Source organism: Mandrillus leucophaeus, unplaced genomic scaffold (genome assembly GCF_000951045.1).
Source record: "Mandrillus leucophaeus isolate KB7577 unplaced genomic scaffold, Mleu.le_1.0 Scaffold888, whole genome shotgun sequence".
Lineage (NCBI taxonomy): Eukaryota > Metazoa > Chordata > Mammalia > Primates > Cercopithecidae > Mandrillus > Mandrillus leucophaeus.
The window spans coordinates 793,359-816,259 of NW_012109674.1; the positions used below are offsets into that span (position 1 = coordinate 793,359).

The 22,901-nt window shown below is 37.6% G+C and overlaps 1 protein-coding gene across 3 annotated transcripts in view; it reads right to left on the reverse strand.

Moving 5' to 3' along the window:
• Positions 1-5,247: 5,247 nt before the first annotated feature.
• The window catches only part of TRIM2 (tripartite motif containing 2), a 212,280-nt gene continuing 194,626 nt past the window's right edge, over positions 5,248-22,901 (reverse strand). For all 3 annotated transcript variants that reach the window (XM_011969381.1, XM_011969380.1, XM_011969379.1), the window contains exons 9-12: positions 21,705-21,873; positions 20,380-20,450; positions 15,893-16,033; positions 5,248-9,751 (exon numbers count right to left, since the gene is read on the reverse strand). In XM_011969381.1, coding sequence (XP_011824771.1) covers positions 9,599-9,751; positions 15,893-16,033; positions 20,380-20,450; positions 21,705-21,873 — 534 coding nt within the window. In that variant the 3' untranslated portion in view covers positions 5,248-9,598. The remainder of the gene's footprint in view (positions 9,752-15,892; positions 16,034-20,379; positions 20,451-21,704; positions 21,874-22,901) is intronic.

Consider the following 22,901-nt stretch of genomic DNA (forward strand, 5'->3'; position numbering starts at 1 on the left):
GGCGGGGGAAGGGGCGCGGGCCTGGGGCCGGGGCTGGGGGAGCTTGTCCACGTCTCACCCGACCGATTACAGAGCTGCCTCTGTCTCCTTGGTATTCTGTGAATGTGACTTTTTTTTTTTACAAAAGGACATCTTGCCTTTGCTTTTACTGCGTTTTCTTGGCGCCGCAGAAATCTGGCCTAAGTTTGGATTTAAAAAAATAGAGGCGTTTTAGGCTGCTGAGGAAGTAAACGCTTCCTCCATCCTTGCGGATTTGTCTTGTCTGGGGCTGACTAGATTCCTTTCTTCTAATCTGTCTTCTAATCTGACCTCTCATCTTCTCCCGCAGCCGCTACCCACTGCTTTCCAGCTTTTCAAATCCTGTGTATGTCTGTTTTTCCCTTAGGTTTTAAAAAAGAAGGAAACAACGGAATGAATTTCGAATCAAAATGGTCAAAAATACGCTATTTCATGGCTTGAGAATAGATGCAGATTCAGAGCAAAAACTCAGGCCCCTGAAAGTGCTGAAAACATTTCACTGAGAATTCAATTATTTTCAAAATTATTATATGGTGTTTTGAACCAGTTTTAGGTGTAAGAAATACGGCCCGGCGCAGTGGCTTACACCTGTAATCCCAGCACTTTGTGAGGCAGAGGCGGGCGGATCACTTGAGGTCAGGAGTTTGAGACCAGCCTGGCCAACATGGTGAAATCCCATCTGTAATAAAAATACAAAAATTAGCCAGGCATGGTGGCGGGCGCCTGTAATCCCAGCTACTCGGGAGACTGAGGCAAGAGAATCGCTCACTGCAACCAGGAGACAGAGAATGCAGTGAGCCAAGACCGCACCACTGCACTCCAGCCTGGGCGACAGAGTGAGACTCTGTAACACACACACACGGACACACACACTATAGTAAGTCGTGTAGATACTGTTAAGAGTAGCATCTAAAATCAGAATTTATGGCCCCTGTTGCTTCTGCTGGAGGCAGAGGAAGGGATACATTGAACTGCAGAGTTCCATTAATTTGGTTTTTCCTGTAAGAGCTATACCATGTAATTGATGATACATAAGGCAATTTTAAAATGATAAATGAGTACATTAAGTAACTACAGTAATGGTATATAAATTTGTGCTATTTGGGGAAAGCCTTGTGTTAATTGGCTCTCAGGCTTGTTGCAGGTGAGTGGTGACTATCTGAGGCCAGTGGCACTGGGGTAAAAAAATTTACCAAGACAGTTGTAGGTAAAGAAAGGCAGAATCATTAGAGAAAGTATGAAAATACGTTGCAAGGGAGCAATGGGCAGAATCAGCAGAAAAGTGGCTGACTGCAAGGAAACAGAGGCTTGCTGGCGATTTTATAGAATAGTGCTTATGCTGTATACGGAAGACGGCTTTGTGCAGTACTGATGTTACAGTCCCAGGTTTTCCTTAGCCCCTGCCTCTGAAGTGACACAGTGCAAAAGCCTGCCCTGGGACAATAACAAATTGACCCAAACAGGTCTTATCTTGGGAAAAATGAGTGCTAAATGGATATAAAAAAGCATTGGTCACTTAAGCTGCATCTGTATCCTAAGTGTCACTGAGAGCTGCTGTGACAGTTCTCTGAAATTCCTGGTGTGCACTGCAGTCTTGATCAACCAAACCTGGGAATGACCACCACCAAGGAAAGGAGACACATACTACTGCCTCTGGTTCCTTTGCCTTTTCAGTACGAATATCTCAATTTTCAGATAACCTTCCGATGCCCCTTCCTTGACATTCTGAAAAGTATGGCTTATAGTAGCAGCTTATTTATTTAGAGTTGGAGTTTCGCTCTTTTGCCCAGCCTGGAGTGAAGTGGTATAATCTTGGCTCACTGCAACCTCCGACCCCCAGGTTCAAGCGATTCTCCTGCCTCAGCCTCCTGAGTAGCTGGGATTATAGGCGCCTGCTACCACGCTCAGCTGATTTTTGTATTTTTGGTAGAGATGGGGTTTTACCATGTTGGCCAGGCTGGTCTCGATCTCCTGACCTCAGGCGACCCACCCGCCTTGGCCTCCCAAAGTGCTAGGATTACAGGTGTGAGCCACCATGCCTGGCAGAAGGAGCTTATAAAGGAAATAGGAAAACAAAGTCAAGTCACTTGGAAGAGACTGACGAAAAAGTCTACAATGTAGGAAAACAAGTTGGAGAATGCAAAACCAAGAGAGGAGAAAATTTTAAGAGAAAAACTTTAGACAAATTAAATGAGTTCCACTCTGCAACTTGGCCAGGGAAGTTTTGTTGTTGTTTGTTTTGTTTTTTTGAGACAGGGTTTCACTCTGTCACCCAGGCTGGAGCACAGTGGCACAATCATGGTTCACTGCAATCTAGAACTCCAGGGCTCAAGGGATTCTCCTGCCTTGCCCTCCCAAGTAGTTGGGACTACAGATGTGCATAACTACGCCTGGCTAATTTTTTTTTTTTTTAATTTTCTATAGAGATGGTGTCTCCCTATGTTGCCTAGGCTGGTCTAAAACTCCTGGATTCAAGCAATCCTCCTGCCTTAGCCTCCCAAAGTATTGGGATTACAGGTGTGAGCCATGCCTAGCCAACAGGAAGTTTTTATAGACAGAAAAGGGAAGTGAGTTACAGAAATAGCTTGACTGATTACAGCTCCTTGTTTGAATTATTTGGCTATTGTCGGCAGCCTGCGGGCTGAAGCTCAGCTACTTGTGATTGGCTGAGAATTGGGGGTTTGTTATACTTCATGCCTGGTTTTCAGTTTGTTTGTGTACCAAGTTAGGTTGCAGTTCCTTACAATTCCTTAGGTAGGAACTCAAAGTATGGAGACAGCCTCAAGCCAATGGCCTCCTGCTTATTTAACAATTTTAAGGAAGAAATAGTCAACATTATCAACCTGTCAGTCACAACACAGCTTCTGAGTTAGAAATGGCAATGCAATCGTGTCATTTGTGTAGGGTATCATTCTCAATGGGATGACATCAAAATGGATTCCTGGGAGACAAAAAGATCTTAGATGGTTTGTGCTCCAGTGGTTTGTGGCTCTCGGTGCATAAACAGATGTACAGTATTATCTCTGGCATTAAAATTTCATGGGACTGGGGATGGCATTGTGAACAGGGAAAAAACATCTAAAAAGGTTCTTTATGGGGATGGTAATGAGAAAAAAGGTTGAGAAAGACTGGTGTCTAGTGAGTATATAATTTATCTTCCGAACTGAGACACTTCTGAGAATGGAAGGGAATGCTATTCCTATTTACGCTAGGACACAGGCATAAAGAGGATTGTCCCCATCAACTATGCGATAACTTGAAACTTCCATTAAACTTTATTATTATACTTTATTAACCCTTCTCCGTGGCTCTTTAATTTTCTCGGTTTTATAGTTATTGTTCTAATCTTTCTATCTGGAATGTAAACTCCTTAAGAACAGGCACAGTAACATACTCTTTATAATTGTGCCTCATCACTAATTTCTTCTTGAGAAATTCTGTGGTCTCGCCATATCAGACTATTTGTTATTCCCTGAACAACTCATGCTCTGGTGCCCTCTTTTAGCACAAGCCTGGGGGGGGGGGTCTGAGTTCCAGGGTGTGACTCCAGGTGCCTGTGAGCATCTACACTCACTCAACAAGTATCCCAATGGCCAAGAGAGTGTAACATTAAGTAGCAAATAAAAAACACGGTGACTGGTGGAGACACTACAGAAGAAAGGAAAATGTTTTTTTCATGCTTCTTGAACAAGAGGCCTTGCATTTTCATTTTGCACCAGGCTCTATAAATTATGTAGCTAGGTCTATATGTATTCACTTATTTGTCTCATCCCAGTAAAATAAAAGTCCGTGAGAAGAGAAGTTTTTTTTGTTTACTGCTATTCCCTAGTGAGACTAGCATAGTACCTGAACATTCTACACTCAGTAAATATTTGCTAATGAATAAAGCAGTTTATGGTATTGCAAGTATCTGGTCTGTTTCTCCAAGCAGGCTATAAGCTCTGCGAGGGTACAGGCTTCAGTATTCATCCTGGTATCCCATCCACCTAGCCAAAAGGCTGGTGGACCAAAGGTGCTTAGACATTTGTTTGATCAGTGACTTTAACAGTGAAAAACAGACAGAAGGGTGAGAACATCAGATGTCCACTTGCCCTTCCAGTCTCCTTAGGCAAAACTGAACTTGTTCTCTCCTCTGGAAAGGGATGCATCTGGCTTCATGTGAAATGTGCTCCTGGAGGACAATCTCAGATATGCTGAACTAAAACATGGGGCAAGTGGCTTATGGAGGGACCCACCCTCTCTGATTCTGAAAACCTCCAAGGAGCCCATGATGGTGGCCTGCTTGGGTAAAAGAAAAAACAAATGAAGAATGGAAGTAGAATTCAATAATATTAATATTTACAATTCATTGTCAGCAGTGTCACTTTTGATCTTTTTTTTAAAGAGACAGTCTGTTACTATGTTGCCCAGGCTGGTCTTAAACTTCTGGGCTCAAGTGATTCTCCCACCTCAGCCTCCCAAGTAGCTGCCACTCCAGACTCTGCCACCATACCTAGCTCCATGTTAGGTATTTCTAATTTCCGTTGTTTCATCTCTCCTTCCAAGACTGACTTATGTAACCTCTTTCAGAGTTTCCATCTATGCTGGATTTTTTTTAACCCTCAAGAAAACAAAACCAATTTTTATTGTGTTCCGTCATTGTTCACAATCACGCCTGTAATCCCAGCACTTTGGGAAGCCAAGGCGGGGGATTGCTTGAGCTCAGGAGTTCAGACCATCCTGGGCAAAGTGGTGACCGCATCTCTACAAAAAATTTTAAAAATTAGCCAGGCGTGTTGGTGAGTGCCTGTAGTCCCAGCTACTTGGGAGGCTGAGGTGGAAGGACTGCTTGAGCCAGGGAGGTCGAGGCTGCAGGAAGCCATGATCACACCACTACACTCTAGCCTGGGCAACAGAGCCAGACACTGTCTCCAAAAAAGAAAAAAAAAAAAAGGTAGTCAGGTTTTTCTATATCTATAACTTTCTAAATGTACATGTTCTACATATGTATCAGGATTTTCCAAATTCCTACTTAAGATACATCCTAAATACTAATGGATTATTAATGTCACAGCCAGCAAAAATTTTCTTCAGCTTTTCCTCACTAGTATAAATAGTCTGGTTGCAGTGTTGCTATCTTCTACAGATTCCAGGACGTTCTTCAGTTTCCCTTCAGGTAGAGAATATATTAAATAAATATTCACTTTGCAAATGGAGAAATATTAAATAAATAAATATTCACTCTGCAAATGGAGAAAACAAGCTTTATTATAATGATTTGAGATTTTGTGCATGGTAAAGAGATACACATGAATCTTGTTTCTCCTATGTTTCAAGACAGAATTAATTGAAAGTTTCATTGTAGACTAAAGCATCCAAAATACTGTGGTACGTATGTAGCTACGAACATACAAACACTTTGATGCACAGCGTTCATTCTTTTCTTTAAATAGGCAGTCAACATTTGGATTCATAAAAGAACAAATGACGAGAATATATCAGTATCAATGTTAGAGAGTGCAAGACTTAGTGTTCTATACACAAAACATATGAAACAGACCTATAAAGATGGAATGTACAAACTCTAAAAAGAAAACAAAGCAAAAAAAAAAACCCTTCATATTCATACATAGGCTTGAAAGTCTATAGAATTGAGAATGATATAAAGAATTCTATTACAAGAATACACTCCATTGATGACAGAACATTCCCATGTCATAAAGCAAAAGCATTGAGTTTAAGGCTGTGTTGCTTTCAAAAGTTAATGGAAGTGCTGTACATTCATTGGAACAACATAGCCAATTTATTAATCTATTCTAGAATATTAATAGCTTTCATACATTCTCCACGAACAGACCACACAATCACTGCCACACAATTCATCTTTAGAAAGTTTTTAAGATAGCATCATGATTTGTAGCTTACTGTCATTGAAAACAAAACAAATAATTCTTTATTTATACCAAACAAATCTTTGATGGGCACTTAGTTTCCTTTATGGCAATACTAGATTTCTACTTATCAAAAATATTAAAGTAATTATAAAGTTTAAAACCCTGCAACATTTACAGAAACCAACAGTATTACCACTTTTGCTTTTAAGCTAAATTAGATAATGTTTGCATGAAATAGCTTTAATTTTATCCTACCTGGAGATGTCTTGTTTTTAAATTATTAAATTATCAAACTAAAAATACTCCTCCCTTTTCAGAAGCTAGTGAATAGAGAGGATACTATAGAGTCTACAAAAAGATTTTTCCCATTTGAAGTAATCTGCAGATTACCTAATGTTTATTTACTACTTCCTCCAATTAACTAAGTAGGTATTACCAAAGCATTTCTGTTAACCCTTCAGTGCTAAGGATTCATAGATACTTGCAGTGTACTGCTATTCCAGTTAACTCCGTGTTAGGACATACCCTGTATATTTAGTAGTGGAAGCAAGTGTGTTCTAGCTGCATGGATCTGGAGTATTTATTTGCCTCAAATCTAGTCACAGTAAATTAAAATAAGGAAACTTAGGGACTTGTTTAGTTCTGGAGACTAAAGTTTGATCAAAATACTAAGTAACATTAAAAAAAATGGCATACAGTCATAAAGGACTTATAGTCATGTATTTCTGGATGGTCAAGTGACTCTCTGCCTCCCCATGTCCAGCAAGGGGGGGTGGGGGGTCTGTACTGGGAGGAAATACATCGTCACTGACCTTGAAATCCCAACTGGCAATATTTTGCCTTACGTGCCCAGGGGAAATTTGAATGAGTAATTTTTCAGTGCTACTTATCATGAATGTATGACAGGTTCTATACACTTGACAAAGAGAAATCAAACAATAATGGTAGCCCAGAAAAAAGCCACTTATTTTAATATCCTTCTCAGTTTACCAGAAACCATTTTCCATAGAATGTGACAAAATTTCATTTAAATTTTGTCTAGTTGTATCATATCAGCAGCACTTTACCCCAAAAATATGCTTACCAAGAAATACAGTAAATGCACATATGTATCCAAGTGTGAAATGTTATCTATAGTTTAATATATATAATCACATATTTTTTGGAAAAAATATAGTGTTTCCTGGAGTGCCCATAGCATGTGTTTTAGCAACACATAGTGGAGCAGGTCTGAATCAAATTATTCTTTCATTCCAGTTTATGCCAATATTGACATATAAAAAAAATTAGCTTTGTATTCAGTCTACTATTGAGATATCTAGCCTGACAGGATATGATATGATGGCTAGTTAGATTGTAAGTTAATTTCTAAGTTCACAAATATAATTTAAATGTTGTGTAAAAAACCTCTTTAAATCAACTAGTTTAAAGATCAACAGCCTGGGACAGAAAGACTCTAAATAGAAAGCCATCTTTTACTTGTGAAAATAAACTAAAATTAATGTAACCAATTTAAAAAGTTTATTTTAAACAATCTAGACAAGAGTCTAGCCTGTCTTTTGTGAAGAATGTTAGCACACAGCAAAATGAAATTCCCACCCCAGAATGTCAGCTCTGAGTGGGCAGAGATTTTTACCTGTTTTGTCTATCACTGTATTTCCAGCGCCTAAAAGAGTACTTGGTATCTTGTAGGTACTCAGTAAATATGAATGTTTAAATTCAAAGATGTATCTCACTGATGTTAGGAAACAGTGTCTTCATTTAACATTCTAAAAAGTTATTGAATTTTATAGCTTTATCACAGACAGGCTCAAATATTTTTTAAAACTCTACCTAACTAAAAAAAAGATTAAACCTAAATGTAAATCTTCCTGGAAAAGCCTTTTTTCAGAGGCTGATTTGGGCATAATAAATTTAATAGGCAATTTGAAGTAGCTAGATTTCCCTTCTAAATTTTAAGAAGTCCTATATAGAGAATGACTGAATTATAAATTAATAAGCAATAAACATCACATTCATATACATAGGGGAAACGTTTTCTTATAGTACAGTTCTAAGGTGCTTTCAGTGAAGAAGACCCCAAGTCACCATCAAAAATGTCAAACATGACATCCTATTTGGTAGAACTGAGTAGAAAATTAAACAGTGGAAATAGACCACAGCTTGTTTTACAGTACCAATGACAGATGCACGATTGACTAAATTGTTCTTAACATTTCTCAAAATGCATTTATATTTAAATTAAATGTAACTCAAGTTCAACTTTTCTTTTGACCTGTTGGGTTTTTTTTCTTTTTTCTTTTTTTTTTTTTTTTTTGAAAGCACAGAAGGCCATTTTCTGACTAAAAGTCAGCCACCACCATCATTCCTGGAAAAATGGCAAAAATTAAATCTGCTTTAGGGCTTGCTCCACTAGGACGGCTTTAAACTGCTTAGTAAAGGAATGTGCTGAAGAATGGCTGGACGAAGCTTCTGTCTTTCAGAGTGCTGCCTATTTCAATACACCAAAGATTCAGCTATATATGTGTGTGTGTGTATATATATATATATATATAATACATTCTATCTTACCCTAATCATGTATACATAGTCCCTTGACACCTCTACTATTCATTAAACAATGATAAATAACCATAACATGCCCTTACCTGTAATGCTTTCAAGATAACACAACTTTGGTAACACTTGCTTTCTAAGGGGAAATCATTTATCAATCACATGCCTTTGGTTGACACCATCAGTCCTCCAAAGGGCTACTCATGGCTCTCTGTCCTAGGATACTGGTGTCCTACTACATGTGCTGACATTTGCAGGAGGTAAAGCTTTCGCTTTCATGAAGTCGAAGAGGAGAGACACGTGTGAAAACATGGTACACAAAACATGACTAACTTTTTTTGATTACATTCCAGTGCAATGATCTGGAGTTAATGGGGCAGTTTGTTTCCCAAAAGGTAGCATTACTTTTGTAATATGCTTTTCAAAGCATTAGAAATTTCAGGTTTCCCTGAAGATGTACTTTGTTTTCTGATACAAGGTGAGCCGAAAAGAGGTGGTGAAAAGAACACACAAAAAAGGATCTTTGTCTAACCCAGAAAGGTTGAGAAATTTGCACTGATTCTTAAGTACTGAACTCCAGAGGCCTCCTAATCAGAGCTGGGATCATTTTGCAAGACAGCCTTTCTTTTTCTAAAGTAATTTGTATGTAGTTGCTGATAACCAAAAAAATGTCACAAGAGTAATACCTACTGTAAAAGTGAGGTTAGAAGATTCCCTGGGTCTTGTGACCTAGGTTAAATGAAGTATATAACTACAATAGATTTTGTTTTTGTTTTGCTTTTGGAAGTTCTGTGCAAAAGCTACCATTCACAGGATTAACAAATACCTTTACATATGCTAGTGTTTTTTTTTTAAGTGTCTGATTTGCAAAATTAGTTTAGCTACATAAATCCTGTCCCTTAAGCCATAGTTCACAGATGTAAAACTGCAGTTTATAGATTCAGTAGAAGAGTTTTTTTTTTAACCCTAAAGGTGAAATACAGAAATTGGATAAGCAGTTTTTAAGGAAATTGTTACATTCAGAAATAACCTTGGAAAGTTCACCAATGATTCCTTCTGGCATAAAAATCCTAGTCATAATCTGGTCCCACACTGAGAAATCCATTCCAGTTTATAGTGCAAGACCTTGAAAGCGGGTATCCAGCTGCCCATTACTGTAAGTATCGATAGACTTTGAAACAGTGATTTCCAGAGTCTGCAACCACAACATGACCATCTGAAGTTAGGGCCAGGCCTTGGGGGCCATAGAGTGGGTCAGCAGATGTGTTAATGTAGGACAAAAATGATCCACTCCCATCAAAAACCTGTAAACAAATAGGAAGTCAGAATGTTATAGGAGAAGTTATAGTAATATGCTGAACATGAGTTAGAAAACTCTTGATGCTAGTGTTTTTCTGTTTCTTGTTTTTTTTTTTTCTTTTTTTTTTTGACAGGGTCTCACTCTGTCACCCAGGCTGGTGTGCAGTGGTGTGAAGACAGCTTACTGTAACCTCTAATTCATGGGTTCAAGTGATTCTCCTGATTCAGCCTCCCAAAGTGCTAAGATTACAGCCATGAGCCATCATGCCCAGTGTATATGCTTTTATACTGAAAACATTAGCATAAGCCAGGTGCAGTGGCTTACACCTGGAATGCCAGCACTTTGGTAGATGAAGTTGGGAGGATCCCTTGAGGCCAGGAGTTTAAGAACAGCCTGAGGAAAATAGCGAGACCCTGTTTAAAAAAAAAAAAAAAAAACAAAAAAAAACAAAACAAAAAATGCACTTAAGTAATCATCTATCCATCTATGGATATGTCTTTGCTTATGTCACTATCATATCTATAATCCTGCTCTCCACTTACCTTGCCTTCTCTCCTCTCCCGATCTATTTCCAGTTGGTGGAGTAGAATATGCCATTGGCTGCTAGCCTATAGTGGTCACAACAAATATTGGGTGGGAAGGGCCCTAGATGGTGCTTAAAAAATGAATGAACCTTACTGTTCACTTTAAATCTTCACTTATTCCCACTTCCAGTCTCACATCTCCTTTTCCTCTCCCCCCCCAATTATAAGGGGAAAAAATCAGCAACTAGATAATGGAAGAATGTTCCTGAGTCATAACAGCAATGAGACAGTAGAAATTGTTTTTTCCTTTTTAGAAAAGAGTGGGTTGTAAGAAGTCAATGGTTCAACATGTAAAGTCATCCCCTGGTATCCCAGGAGATTGATACCAAAATCTTCAGATTCTCGAGTCCTTTATATAAAATAGCCTAGTATTTGCACCTAACCTATTCACATCCCCCCACATATTTTAAATAATCTCTAGATTACTTCTAATACTTAGAGCAATGTAAATGCTATATAATGTAAATAATATGATGTATTTTTACAATTTGTATTATTTTTAATCACTGTATTTAACAAATTATTTTTCCTGAAATTTCTGATCTGTGTTTGGTTGAATTCACAAGTGTGGGATTTGCGGGTACGGGGGGGATGATCATACATTTGGATGTGAAATCACTTTCTTTTGGTCTGTCGGTTTCTGCTTTGTTATTTTTGTTAAATTTTTATTTTGAAATAATTATAGATTCATAGGAAGTGGCAAAGATAGTAGAGAAAGGTTCTGGGTACTCTTCACTCAGTTTCCCCCAATGGTCACATCTTCTGTAATTATAGTACCACACAAAACCCAATACATTGACTTTGGGTTGTGTGTGTACAGTTTTACGTCATTTTATCATGTGTGTAGATTTACCACTGCAACCAACATACAGAATTATCCCATCAACATAAAGATCTCCCTCTTGCTACATCTTTATGGTCATACTCACTCCCCTTTCCTCACATCTCTAATCCTTGCCAATCACTAATCTGTTTCCCTTCTTTATAATTTTGTTATTTTTTTTGAGAATGTTACACAAATAGAATCATATAGTATGTAACCTTCTGAAAATGGCTTTTCTTCACTCAGCATCATGCCCTTGAGATGCATCCGAGTTGTTGAGTGTATCATTAGTCTGTTCCGTTTTAATGCCAAGTCATATTCCATAGTATAGATACACCAGTTTGTTTAGTCATTAACCTATTGAAAGACATCTGGGTTATTTTCAGTTTTGGGCTATTACAAATAAACCTTGTATGAACAACAATGTGCAGGTTTTTGTGTGGATGTAAGTTTTCACTTCTCTGGGACAACCAGGAGTATAATTTATGGGCTGTGTGGTAAGTATATGTTTAGTTTTTAAAGAAACGGCCAAACAATTTTCCAGGCTGACTGTAGTTTTGCATTTCTACCAGCAATGCATGAGCGATCTAGTTTCTCTACATGCTCTCCAGTGTTTGGCATTATTAGTATTTTTAATTTTGGCTATCCTTATAAGTGTGCAGTAATATTTCACCATGGTCTTAATTTGTACTTCCCTAATGTCTAGTGATATTGCACATCTTTTTATGTAAACATCCTCTTTGGTAAAATTTCTCTTAATGCCTTTTGCTCATTTTTCTTTTCTTCCTTTTTTTTTTTTGAGATGAAATTTCATTCTTGTCAGCCAGGCTGGAGTGCAATGGCGTGATCATGGCTCACTGCAACCTCCACCTTCTGGGTTCAAGTGATTCTCCTGCCTCAGCCTCCCAAGTAGCTGGGATTACAGGCACACACCACCACATCCAGTTAATTTTTGTATTTTTAGTAGAGATGCAGTTTTGCCATTTCGCCAGGAAATGGTCTCAAACTCCTGACCTCAGGTGATCCACCTGCCTTGGCATCCCAAATTGCTGGGATTACAGGTGTGAGCCACAGCACCCGGCCACCTTTTGCTCATTATTCTAATTGGATTGTTTGATTATTTTACTAATGAATCTTGAGAATCTTTACATTCTAGGTATAATTCCTTTGTCAGAAATTCAGTTGGTAAATATTTTCTCTCAGTCTGTTGCCTGTCTTTTTAGCCTCTTAAAGGGATCTTTCACAGAGCAAAAGCTTTTATTTTTATGAAATCCAATTTGTTAATTGTTTTTCTTTTATGGATTATAGTTTGGGTATTATGTCTAAAAACTCTTCACGGAGCCCTAGGTCCCAAAGATTTTCTCTTAAATTATTCTAAAAGTTTATCTCCTCAAACATTATCTTCTAAAAATGTTATAGTTTTATCTTTTACAGTTAAATCTACGGTCCAATTTGAGTCAACTTTTTGTACAAATTAACGTTCATTTTTTTTTTCCTCTGTGGTGGTCTTAGTTGTTCCAGTCCCATTTGTTGAAAAGGCCATCATTCCTCATACAAAATTGCTTTTGTATCTTTGTCAAAATACAATAGGCTGTACAACTGTGGGAGTGATTTCTAGATTCTCTATTCTGTCCCACCGATGTATGTGTCTATTCCTCCACCATATTACATAGGCTTGATTATGGTAACTATATAGTAAGTCATATAGCTTACCCTATGGGTTAGTAAGGGTAGAGTGATTCCTCTCAATTTATTCTTCTTTTTCAAAATTATTTTAGCTATTTCCTTTCCCTTGCCATATAAATTTTAAAATAAGATTTATATTTGCAAAAAGTGCTGCTGAGATTTTGTATTAAACCTGCATATTAATTGAAGACAACTGACATCATTGTTGAGTCTTGCAATCTATGAACACAGTTGTTTCTCCATTTACTTAGACGTTCTTTGATTTCTTTTGCCAGCATTTTATAGTTTTCAGCATACAAATATTGAATATGTTTTGTTGTTACACCTAAGTATATATTTTTTCAGTGATTCTAAATGGTATTGTGTTTTTAATTTTGGTTTTCACTGTTTGTTGCCAGTTTATAAAAACATAATCGATATTTTTGGTTTTTCTTAAGAGACAGGGTCTTGCTCTGTCACCCAGGCTGTAGTGCAGTAGCACAATCATAGCTCACTGCAGTCTCCAACTCCCAGACTTAAGGAATCCTTCTGCCTCAGCCTTCTGAGTAGCTGAGCCTATAGACATGTGCCACTATGTCTGGCTAATCTTTGTATTTTTTTTGTAGAGATAGGGTCTTCCTGTGTTGCCCAGGCTAGTCTCAAACTCCTGGCCTCAAGCAATCCTCCCACCTTGGCCTCCCAAAGTGCTGGCGTTACATGCATGAGCCACCATGCCCGACCATAATTGATTTTTGTAAGTTGATCTTGTATTCTGCAATCTTGCTGAACTCACCTATTGTAGGAACTTTTTTTGTAGATTACTTGGGATTTTCTATGTAAACATCATGTTATCTGCAAGCAGGGAGAGTGGTTAATTTATTCTATTCTAATTTGTAAGCTTTTTATTTCCTTTCTACCTTTTGTGCTGGCTAGAACTTCTAGTATTATATTGAACAAGAATGGTGAGACATCCTTGCAGACATCCTTGCTCTACAGGGAATGCATTCAGTCTTTTACTATGAACTATGGTGTTAGCTATAGGTTTTCATAGATGTTGTTTATCAAGTTGAGAGTCTTTCTTCTTAGTTTTCTGAGAGTTGAATGGGTATTAAATTTTGTTAAATGATTTTTCAGTGTCAATTGATATGATCATTTAGTTTTTCTTCTTTAGAATTTCAATATGGTGGATTATTACATTGACTGATTTTCTTTATTTTTATTTTTATTTTTTAAAGGGCAGCCTCCCAAGCCAGAGTAGCTCAGAGACTCCCTGATTTTCTAGTACTAAACTAGTCTTGCATTCCTGGAATAAACTCCACTTGGTCATGGAGCGATTTTTACATATTGCTGAATTATATTTGTTAATATATCTTTAAGAATATTTACACACAGGAGGAATATTGGTGTGTAGCTTTCCTTTTTGTACTGGCTTTGGTAACAGGGCTTCAAAAGCTGATTGGAAAATGAGTTGGGAAGTATTCTCTTATCTTCTATTTTCTGGAAGAAATTATATACAATTGTTACTAAATTCTTTAAACATTTGGTAGAATTCCATGGTGAAATCATCTCAGTCTAGACATTTCTTTTTGGTGTTTTAAAATTATGAATTAACTTTTCTTAATAGGTTAGAGGGTTATTCAAATTATTTCATACTGAAGTTGTGGAGTTGGTATTTTTTGAGAAGTTGTCTATTTCATCTAAGTTGTCAAACTTATGTATGCAGAGTTGTTCACAGAATGCCTTTATTATCCTTTTGATGTCTACAGGACATGTATTAATATTAGTATTTTGTGTCTTTTATTTCCTTTGTCAGTCTTGCTAGGGTTTTGCTGGTTTATCTTTTCAAAGAGCCAGTTCGCTATTTCATGGATTTTCCCTATTGCTTTTCTTTTTTGAATTTCATTTTTTTTTTTTTTAATTTTTTGAGACAGAGTCTCCTTCTGTTGCCCAGGCTGGAGTGGCTCACTGAAGCCTCTGCCTCCTGGGTTCAAGTGATTCTCCTGCTTCAGCCTCCTGAGTAGCTGGGGTTGCAGGCGCCTGCCACCACACTTGACAAATTTTTTGTATTTTTAGTAGAGTCAGGATTCCACCATGTTGGCCAGGCTTGTCGCAAACTCCTGACCTCAAGTGATCTGCCTGCCTTGGCCTCACAAAGTGCTGGGATTAAAGGCGTGAGCCACAGCACCCCACCTTTAATTTTAGCCTTGCTTCCTTCTGCTTGTTTGGGGTTTGCTCTTTTCTTTCTAGCTTCTTTGAGGTGGCAGCTTAGATCATTGATTTAACATGTTTCCTCTTTTCTAATAGAAGTATTTAGCATATTAATTTCCCTCTCAGCATTGTTTTTGCTAAATTCCACAAATTTTGGTATGTCCTATTTGCATTTTCATTCAGTCCAATATATTTTACAATTTTCCTTGAGACTTCCTCTTTGACTCATGCGTCATTTAGCACAATAGTGTTTTTAAATACATAAAACAAAACACATGGATTGTAAAAAATCATATTAAAATATAGCTATTGAAATATTACTAAATTATGATAGAGCAATATGGGTGTGCTTCTAAAAATTAGCATATTAAATAATAAGAAATAGTAATGGGTCTAATAATTACTGTAATTTTGAAGTAGTGATGAGAATAAGTGACAATTCAAGATTTTTGCAACTGATTTGATATGAAAATTTCTGTGATTTTTCTTGGTGACAAAGTCACAGGCATTACTAAAATTACTATGATTGTTGCTTATATTCATGATTAAGGGAAATGATAATTTTCAGCCAGAGGTTCATAAAAATAATAATGTAATATTTTTGTTCAATGGCCCCCTTGAATTCTATCTTCAGACCCTTTGCGGGGTCAGTGGGGTCCAGGTTAAAACCCCGATTTAGAGGATTTCACTCTGGTAACATTTTTTCTACTCCATCTTGCTGAGTTTGGTCCTTCTGGTGAGAGTATCTATGGTCCTATATCCTAACCAAAGGAAAAGAGAAACATTCCAGTTTGGGGGACAGCAAATTCTTCACTTTTAACAAATGCCAAACACTCTAACCATATACATTAGCACGTTGATCTACCTGGATCCTGCTGTTTCCCCAGTCGGCCACAATGATGTTTCCATTTGAATCCACTGCTACACCTGTTGGAGCATTAAACTGCCCATTTCCTTCTCCATTTGAGCCAAACTTCAACATGAATTCTCCTTCCTGATTAAACACCTGTATGAAATATTGTTAAATTATTTTGTTTTACATAGAAATACTTGAATCAACATTATGGATTAAAAAATATCTGTTTGAGTAGGTTATTTATAACAAGATCTATGATTTAAGACATTCTAAAAAAAGAAAATAAAATCTACAAGATAGACTGCATATCATTGTGTTTCCCCAAATTACTGTATAAATCTGATTTATCATTTGTTAAATGATCATTTTTTTTGGCTTATGTCTGGTTATTAAATCCTTATGTGAAAGATATCTTTATTGTAAATTATAATACTATACAAGTTAGTATGAGTAAGAAGCTCTATAATTTTCAATAATATTATTATTCCCACCTTTAAAGAAATTGCTAAATTTCAAGAATGGGCATTGTATTGATATTTCTAACAGGATGGATGACTATTAAAAGTTGGATCAGAGAGTAGGAGTTTTTTGTTATGCCAGATGCTCAGAATTTATTATCATTTTACGACATCAACATAACTAGAAAGAGTAGGCTGGACTTCATACTTAGAATGGGAGAAATTCATTGCATGTGTGTGTGCACATGTGTGGTAGCAGCAGGTGAGAAATAAGAAAAGGGCTTTTTTATTTATCCTCAGAAGATATTTTAGTTCGAGAGTTTATATAATCCTAAGGGTTTGATGAATAGAAAAGTAGTTTCTATTACTCTATTTTCTATTACTCTTTTATCTCTCAGTAGAGAGAAGGGAAGCTGTTAGAAGAAGGGAGCTCAACAGAACTCTTAAGCAAATTCTCTAACATCTGATATGGCTAAGCAGTGGAGTGCTATGGTTAATTACATATTCTTACTAATAAAGTGCTACTAAATATGTATCAATACAGATCACTGATTTTGAAAAAAATGTTAATGTTTAATGATAACACTATAGTAAGCATAATTGTATCTTGATGATTCAGATGATACCTAATGGTTTTGAAATGTCTCCAGGACATTATTTTTAACTTCCATTGTCATGATGCCTAGATGCATAGAAATATTCATTAACAAGTCAGAAAGTATTATGTACAAGGCACTTTGAGAGTAAGGTTTTCTCAAATGTAGAACTGAAAGAGTTCACTACATTTGAGTGTAGATCTTCATTTGGGGATGATCTCAAGACTTTTTAGAATGTCACTTGTTGTCATCTCTGATTACAAAAGATCAAAATGACCATTACTTTTAGGTAAGTACCTTGGGAAAGTAGGACACTTCCATCTCTACAGGCTAAACTCACATTACGATAAAAAGAAAGAGTCATGGCTACTTCCTGAATTAATTACATACTTGCCAAGAAAGCAAGCAACCTCTACGGTTCTTTAGAAAGGAACAAGGCAAGAACAACCAGCTTTTACTAAGATGCCATGTTTAAATTGTTTTTCTGACTCTTTTTGTCTCCTTTTACATAACACATTCTAGTTTTAAAGACCAATGGGAACATGTTTATGGTGGACACAATTTATTATTCTCTATTTTTTCCCTTATTAAGTCCTACAAATAATCTTTTTGTTTATCTTTCCTTTCTTTTTTTTTTTTTTTTTTGAGATGGAGTCTCATTCTGTCACTCAGGCTGGAATGCAGTGGTGCAATCTTGGCTCACCACAACCTCCACTTCCCGGTTCAAGCAATTCTCCTGCCTCAACCTCCTGAGTAGCTGGGATTACAGGCGCCTGCCATCACGCCCGGAAAATTTTTGTATTTTTAGTAGAGACAAGGTTTCACCCTGTTGGCCAGACTGGTCTCGAACTCCTGACCTCAGGTGAGCTGTCCGCCTTGGCGTCCCAAAGGGCTGGGATTACAGGCGTGAGCTACTGTGCTCAGCCTTATTTATCTTTCTGAGTCAGACATAATCCAAATGACTCAAGTGGTTTTGCTTCATTTTGGGATAAGAAGGATGCCAAATCTAGTCTTACTTGTTTTGTGATGAAAAGAAAATATATTCTGCAGACAGCTAAGGAGCTAACTAGACCCCTTGTTAGCACTGACCTATAGATATTTTTTTATACTTATCAACAGAGAAGTGACCTGAATTCAGAACTATTGCTAACTGCCCAGCATTACATGGGAATGAAAAACCCAAGTAATTCCATAAAACTTATTTGGCAATAGTTGTCAAAAAGAAGAGAAACGACAACAACGAAAGGCTATGGTTTTTTTAAACAAGAAGAAAATTGAGTTTAAATAAATAGCTAAAATAATCTACTTCTACCAAACTGAAAACTTGAAGAGTTTTCAGAATCTTAAGAATTATGAATGTTTCGTATTTTCTATTTTTCCCGATTAAAATGCCATTACTTAAAAATTATTCACATGAAAAATTAAGAGGCAGAAGTATGAGTTTAGTTTTTTTTAAAGTTTTGCTTTTTACAATAAATATATAAAGCAATTTTTTTAAAAAAACCACCTTGATGATAGCCCTTTCCTGATTTCAAAATTCTGCTCATGTCAAATATCAGCTCCGCTTGGAAGTCTCCCCTGATAATCTTAATTAGGGAAATCTTCTCTTTTCTTTTGGAAAGTTAGGAAGCTTTATATGTGCCTATTTTATGAAACTATTTAGTGCTACCTGCCTTGCATTTCAGTTACTTATATATGTTTTAATTCTTTCTATAGTGTCAGCCAGGAGTGGTGAATAGGAGCCATCCCACATACCAATGCCAGTTGATTCTTAGAGGTTACCTGGAGCACTGGACAGGAAAGGCTCTGAGATCACAGTTCCACTTAGTAGAGAAGAGCAACTTGATTAATTATGACTGTCTTTCAGCTGGGAGTGGGCAGAACCTATGCAAGCATTTGCTGGCCTTTGTACTGTTAGGATCTCATATGGGTTTTCTTCTTGCTGAATGCCCTGTAGTTATATGAATGATTCCTCTACGAAGTGAGTGAGAGTAGGAAGTATGAGAACAACCTGTGTTATCCTTTGACAGTTGTGCTCATTCTCCAGGACGGTTATAACCCCCCCGGGGAGGCAGTCCCCAGCCCGGTTCCTGCTGCCTCTTTGCTCTCTACTCCCATCTCTCTTTGGCTATCAACTTTTTCCACTATCCTATTCCTTTTACCAAGACACTTCCCATGGACAGTAGTGTCGGCAGGGAATGCAGATTATCTGCATTTGAGTGTAGGGGGACCTATGCCACAACGTGAGCATCTCTGGAGAGACAATATGGCAGGGAGCAGTTTCAGAAAAAAGCAACAGTGGGCACCTTGTTCCCTTATCCTGACCCCATTTCTGCAGCCCACTGTGCGCTACTGTCTGCACAGGGACTTGGCACCCATCAAAAAGGTCCAAGCCCTCTCCATTTACTCAGGTTAAAGGCTTTCCAGGATGCGGAAAGGACATCACAGACAGTACCTTTGGGTGTTAAAAATCTTACCCCTTATCTAGCTCTCCCAATCATTAGCATTGATAAGTCATTATTTATTTTGGTTGCTCAATCATTTTCTCTAAGTGCAAACTTTACTCACTGGCATCCTCTGCTGTTTCCTTATTATTTTTCCTTTAAAATGACTCACCTTTTGAAATTTAAATGAATGTATTTAAAAGAAAAACTTTATTATGTCTATAAGTACAAAACAGCATCACTTGATGTAAACAAAAGGTAGCACTAAAATAAATGCATAACTTAAAATAAAAATATCTACGGTGCACTGCCTATGGTCACTGATCATACCTTCAGTGGAACATGCATCACACCTTGAGAAGCTTGATCTAGGATATTACTAAATATTTTCTCATCATTTCAGCAAGTGAGTAATTTGTTTTGAACCATTTTATTATTTCCTGATTTTCTCATAATAAAGTTCAAATCTCTCTCCCCTGGTACCTAGTAAGAAAGATATACTATGGGTCACTGTTTTCTAAAGAACACCAAATGTGTGAAAGCATTCTAAGAAGTATAAAATATATGAATGTATGCTAGGGTTATCCCCCTCCCCATGCCATCTGTTGTAACAGAGCCAAATACCTATTTTTTTTAAACAAAAAGATGCAGAAAATTGAAAAAGTGATTTTAATTTATTGACTAGCCACAAAATATTAAGCTTCAGAAAGTTCTGCCTCTAAGTTCAATGAACTGCTTTTTAAAATTTAATTTTCAAGTCCTCTTCATTTGCACCAATTTCAAATTAAGCAACTTATTGCCACCACATTTTGTTCAATTTCCCAACTTTCCAAGGTCTGTAAGTCCAAATTAAAACCGGCATCTTTGAGCAGAAGCAAAGTCTACTCTTCTGGTTAACTCCCTTTGGTGCCATATGTAAGTACTGCATTATTTTCTCGCAGACCAATTTCTCCATAAAAGCAGTTAAAAGTTAACAACAACTTATGTGCTTATAGTACCTTGACAGAATGATTATGGAAATCTGTAATAATAATCTCATTATTGCTATTTACAGCTGCAAAATGGGGACCTGCAACAAAGATGGAAAAAAATACGTGATGACTACAACAAAAGTGATTACATATAGCAGTTACTGTAACAATCACACAATATATTAACTTAGTTATTTAAGCAAGTACAAAGAATCACAGACTCAGTCTTTGAAAGATCATTCAGCCAGACCTCCAGCTCCAGATAAATGGATCCTATATTATTCTCTGCTTGTGCCAGTCTATTCTGACTCCTTCCCAATCAGGCTGGGAGTTCTAGCAGCCCTAATGAAGTGGGAGGAGCAGTAAGCATCAGAATTCATTCTCCGTGCCACCATCTGAAAGTCAATCTGCCAGCTTCCCTGAGTATCTGTTAGTCATTTTAGAGCCCTCAGCTCCCACCGAGGAAAGACGTGGCAACTCAGCATTGGAAAAGGGACTCCAATATGTAATTTTAAAAAACTTGATCAGCTGGGCATGGTGGCACACGCCTATAGTCCTAGCTACTTGGAGGGCTGAGGCAGGAGGATCACTTGAACCCGGGAGGTTTAGGCTGCAGTAAGCTGAGATCATGCCACTGCTCTCCAGCCTGGGTGACAGAGCGAGACCCTGTCTCAAAAACAAAACAAAATGAAACAAAAGAACAGAAAACCCACACTATAATTCTGGGTGACATTCAGAACCTTGGCAGAACTGGAAACAAAGCACAAACAAATATTATGCAAATTAAACTAAGTGCCAAAAGCATCCTTTCAAAAAGAAAATTAATAAGCTATTTTCAGCCTCTTCTTGCAGATGCAAAAACCTAAATAAGCTTGTGATTGCAAAGTGCTACACCAAAGAGACGTAAAACAGACTGCCCTCCTTAAACCTAGCAAATATTCTAGACTCCTGTTCTCTTACAATAACCTAGAAAGGTGAAAAAAAATTCTCATTCAGTGGCTTTTTAAGCAAAGCTACAGCTAGGCTGAAACAGTAGCTATTCCCTTGTTTTTCAAATATTTTTATTTTAAAATTTATACCTTATTTAATATGAATATTTCAAAGCTAGACTTCTGAGTTGTGAACTGCCACCAATAAAAACCACACATGGACTACAGCTCAACTTACTGCCGGGTGGGTGGTGGTGACTGAGAAGCAACGAACCATGCTTTTACTTAGATTTTATCCCCAGCATCTTTCCCAAAGCCAGCAAACACATTAGGTATGCGGTGTCTTCAACATGCTCCAACATCATGCAAATGTGAGCAGAAGAAACATAAAAAAGGGGGTTTACATATTACCATCGAGTGTACCTGCAAACTGCCTGTCCCCATTTCCTCGGCTACCAAACCTGGTGACTATTTTCCCATTTGGCTGGAAGATAAACACGCAGCACGCTTTGTTGTCCACAACAATAATGTGCCCATTGCGGTCCACAGAAACTCCTTTCGGTCCCATCAGCTTTCCTGATCCAATTTTTGTCTGTTAGAAACAAGTACAGAAATAGAAGTAGAGTATAGAGTCAAAGTTTAAACCACTACAGAACATGAAGATAAACACCGTTTTGGTCAACATTTACCTGAAGGTTCAAGCAGGTACACAGCTACTCATACATCACAATGAACTTCTGTCTTGGAAAACTGGCTTTGTCACATCCATTATCTGCTACTGATATCTATATAAATCCTTGTTCTTTTATTTATTTATTTATTTGAGACGAAGTCTCATTCTGTTGCCCAAGCTGGAGTGCAGTAGCACAATCTCGGCTCACTGCAACCTCCACCTCCCGGGTTCAAGCAATTCTCCTGCCTCAGCCTCCTGAGCAGCCGGGACTACAGGCGCGCACCACCATGCTCAGCCATTTTTTTTTTGTATTTTTAGTAGAGACAGGGTTTCACTTTGTTGGCCAGGCTGGTCTTGAACTCCTGACCTCGTGATCCACCCGCCTCGTACTCCCAAAGTGCTAGGATTACAGGCATGAGCCCCCATGCCCAGCCCCTAAAATCCTTATTCTTGAAAGAGATCACCACCAAAAATAGTCTAGGATCCCCTAAACTGGGGTCACAGTTCCCTGCTGAAGAGGCAGTGTGGTCTGGTGAAAGATCACTGGATTATGACTTGGAACTTTGCTTGACGGAACTTCCATTGCTTGACTTAAACACACCTGGAGTAGCACAGATGGATTTCATTTCCTCAAACTTCAGATTCCTTATACATTAAAAAATGTCCAAAAAATGACAACTCGACAACTCCCTATGGCATTTTTGGAAGATGTATTAAGTAGAATAAGGTAGGTAAAGGGTTTATTGTAGAGTGTAGCACATAGCAAGCAGTCACTGTAGGGAAGCCATCACTGTCATTGTTATAGATCATAATTAATATCAAAATTGCCCAAGCACTTCATGTCTAAAACACCAAAAGCAACGGCAACAAAAGCCAAAATTGACAAATGGGATCTAATTAAACTTAAGAGCTTCTGCACAGCAAAAGAAACTACCATCAGAGTGAAC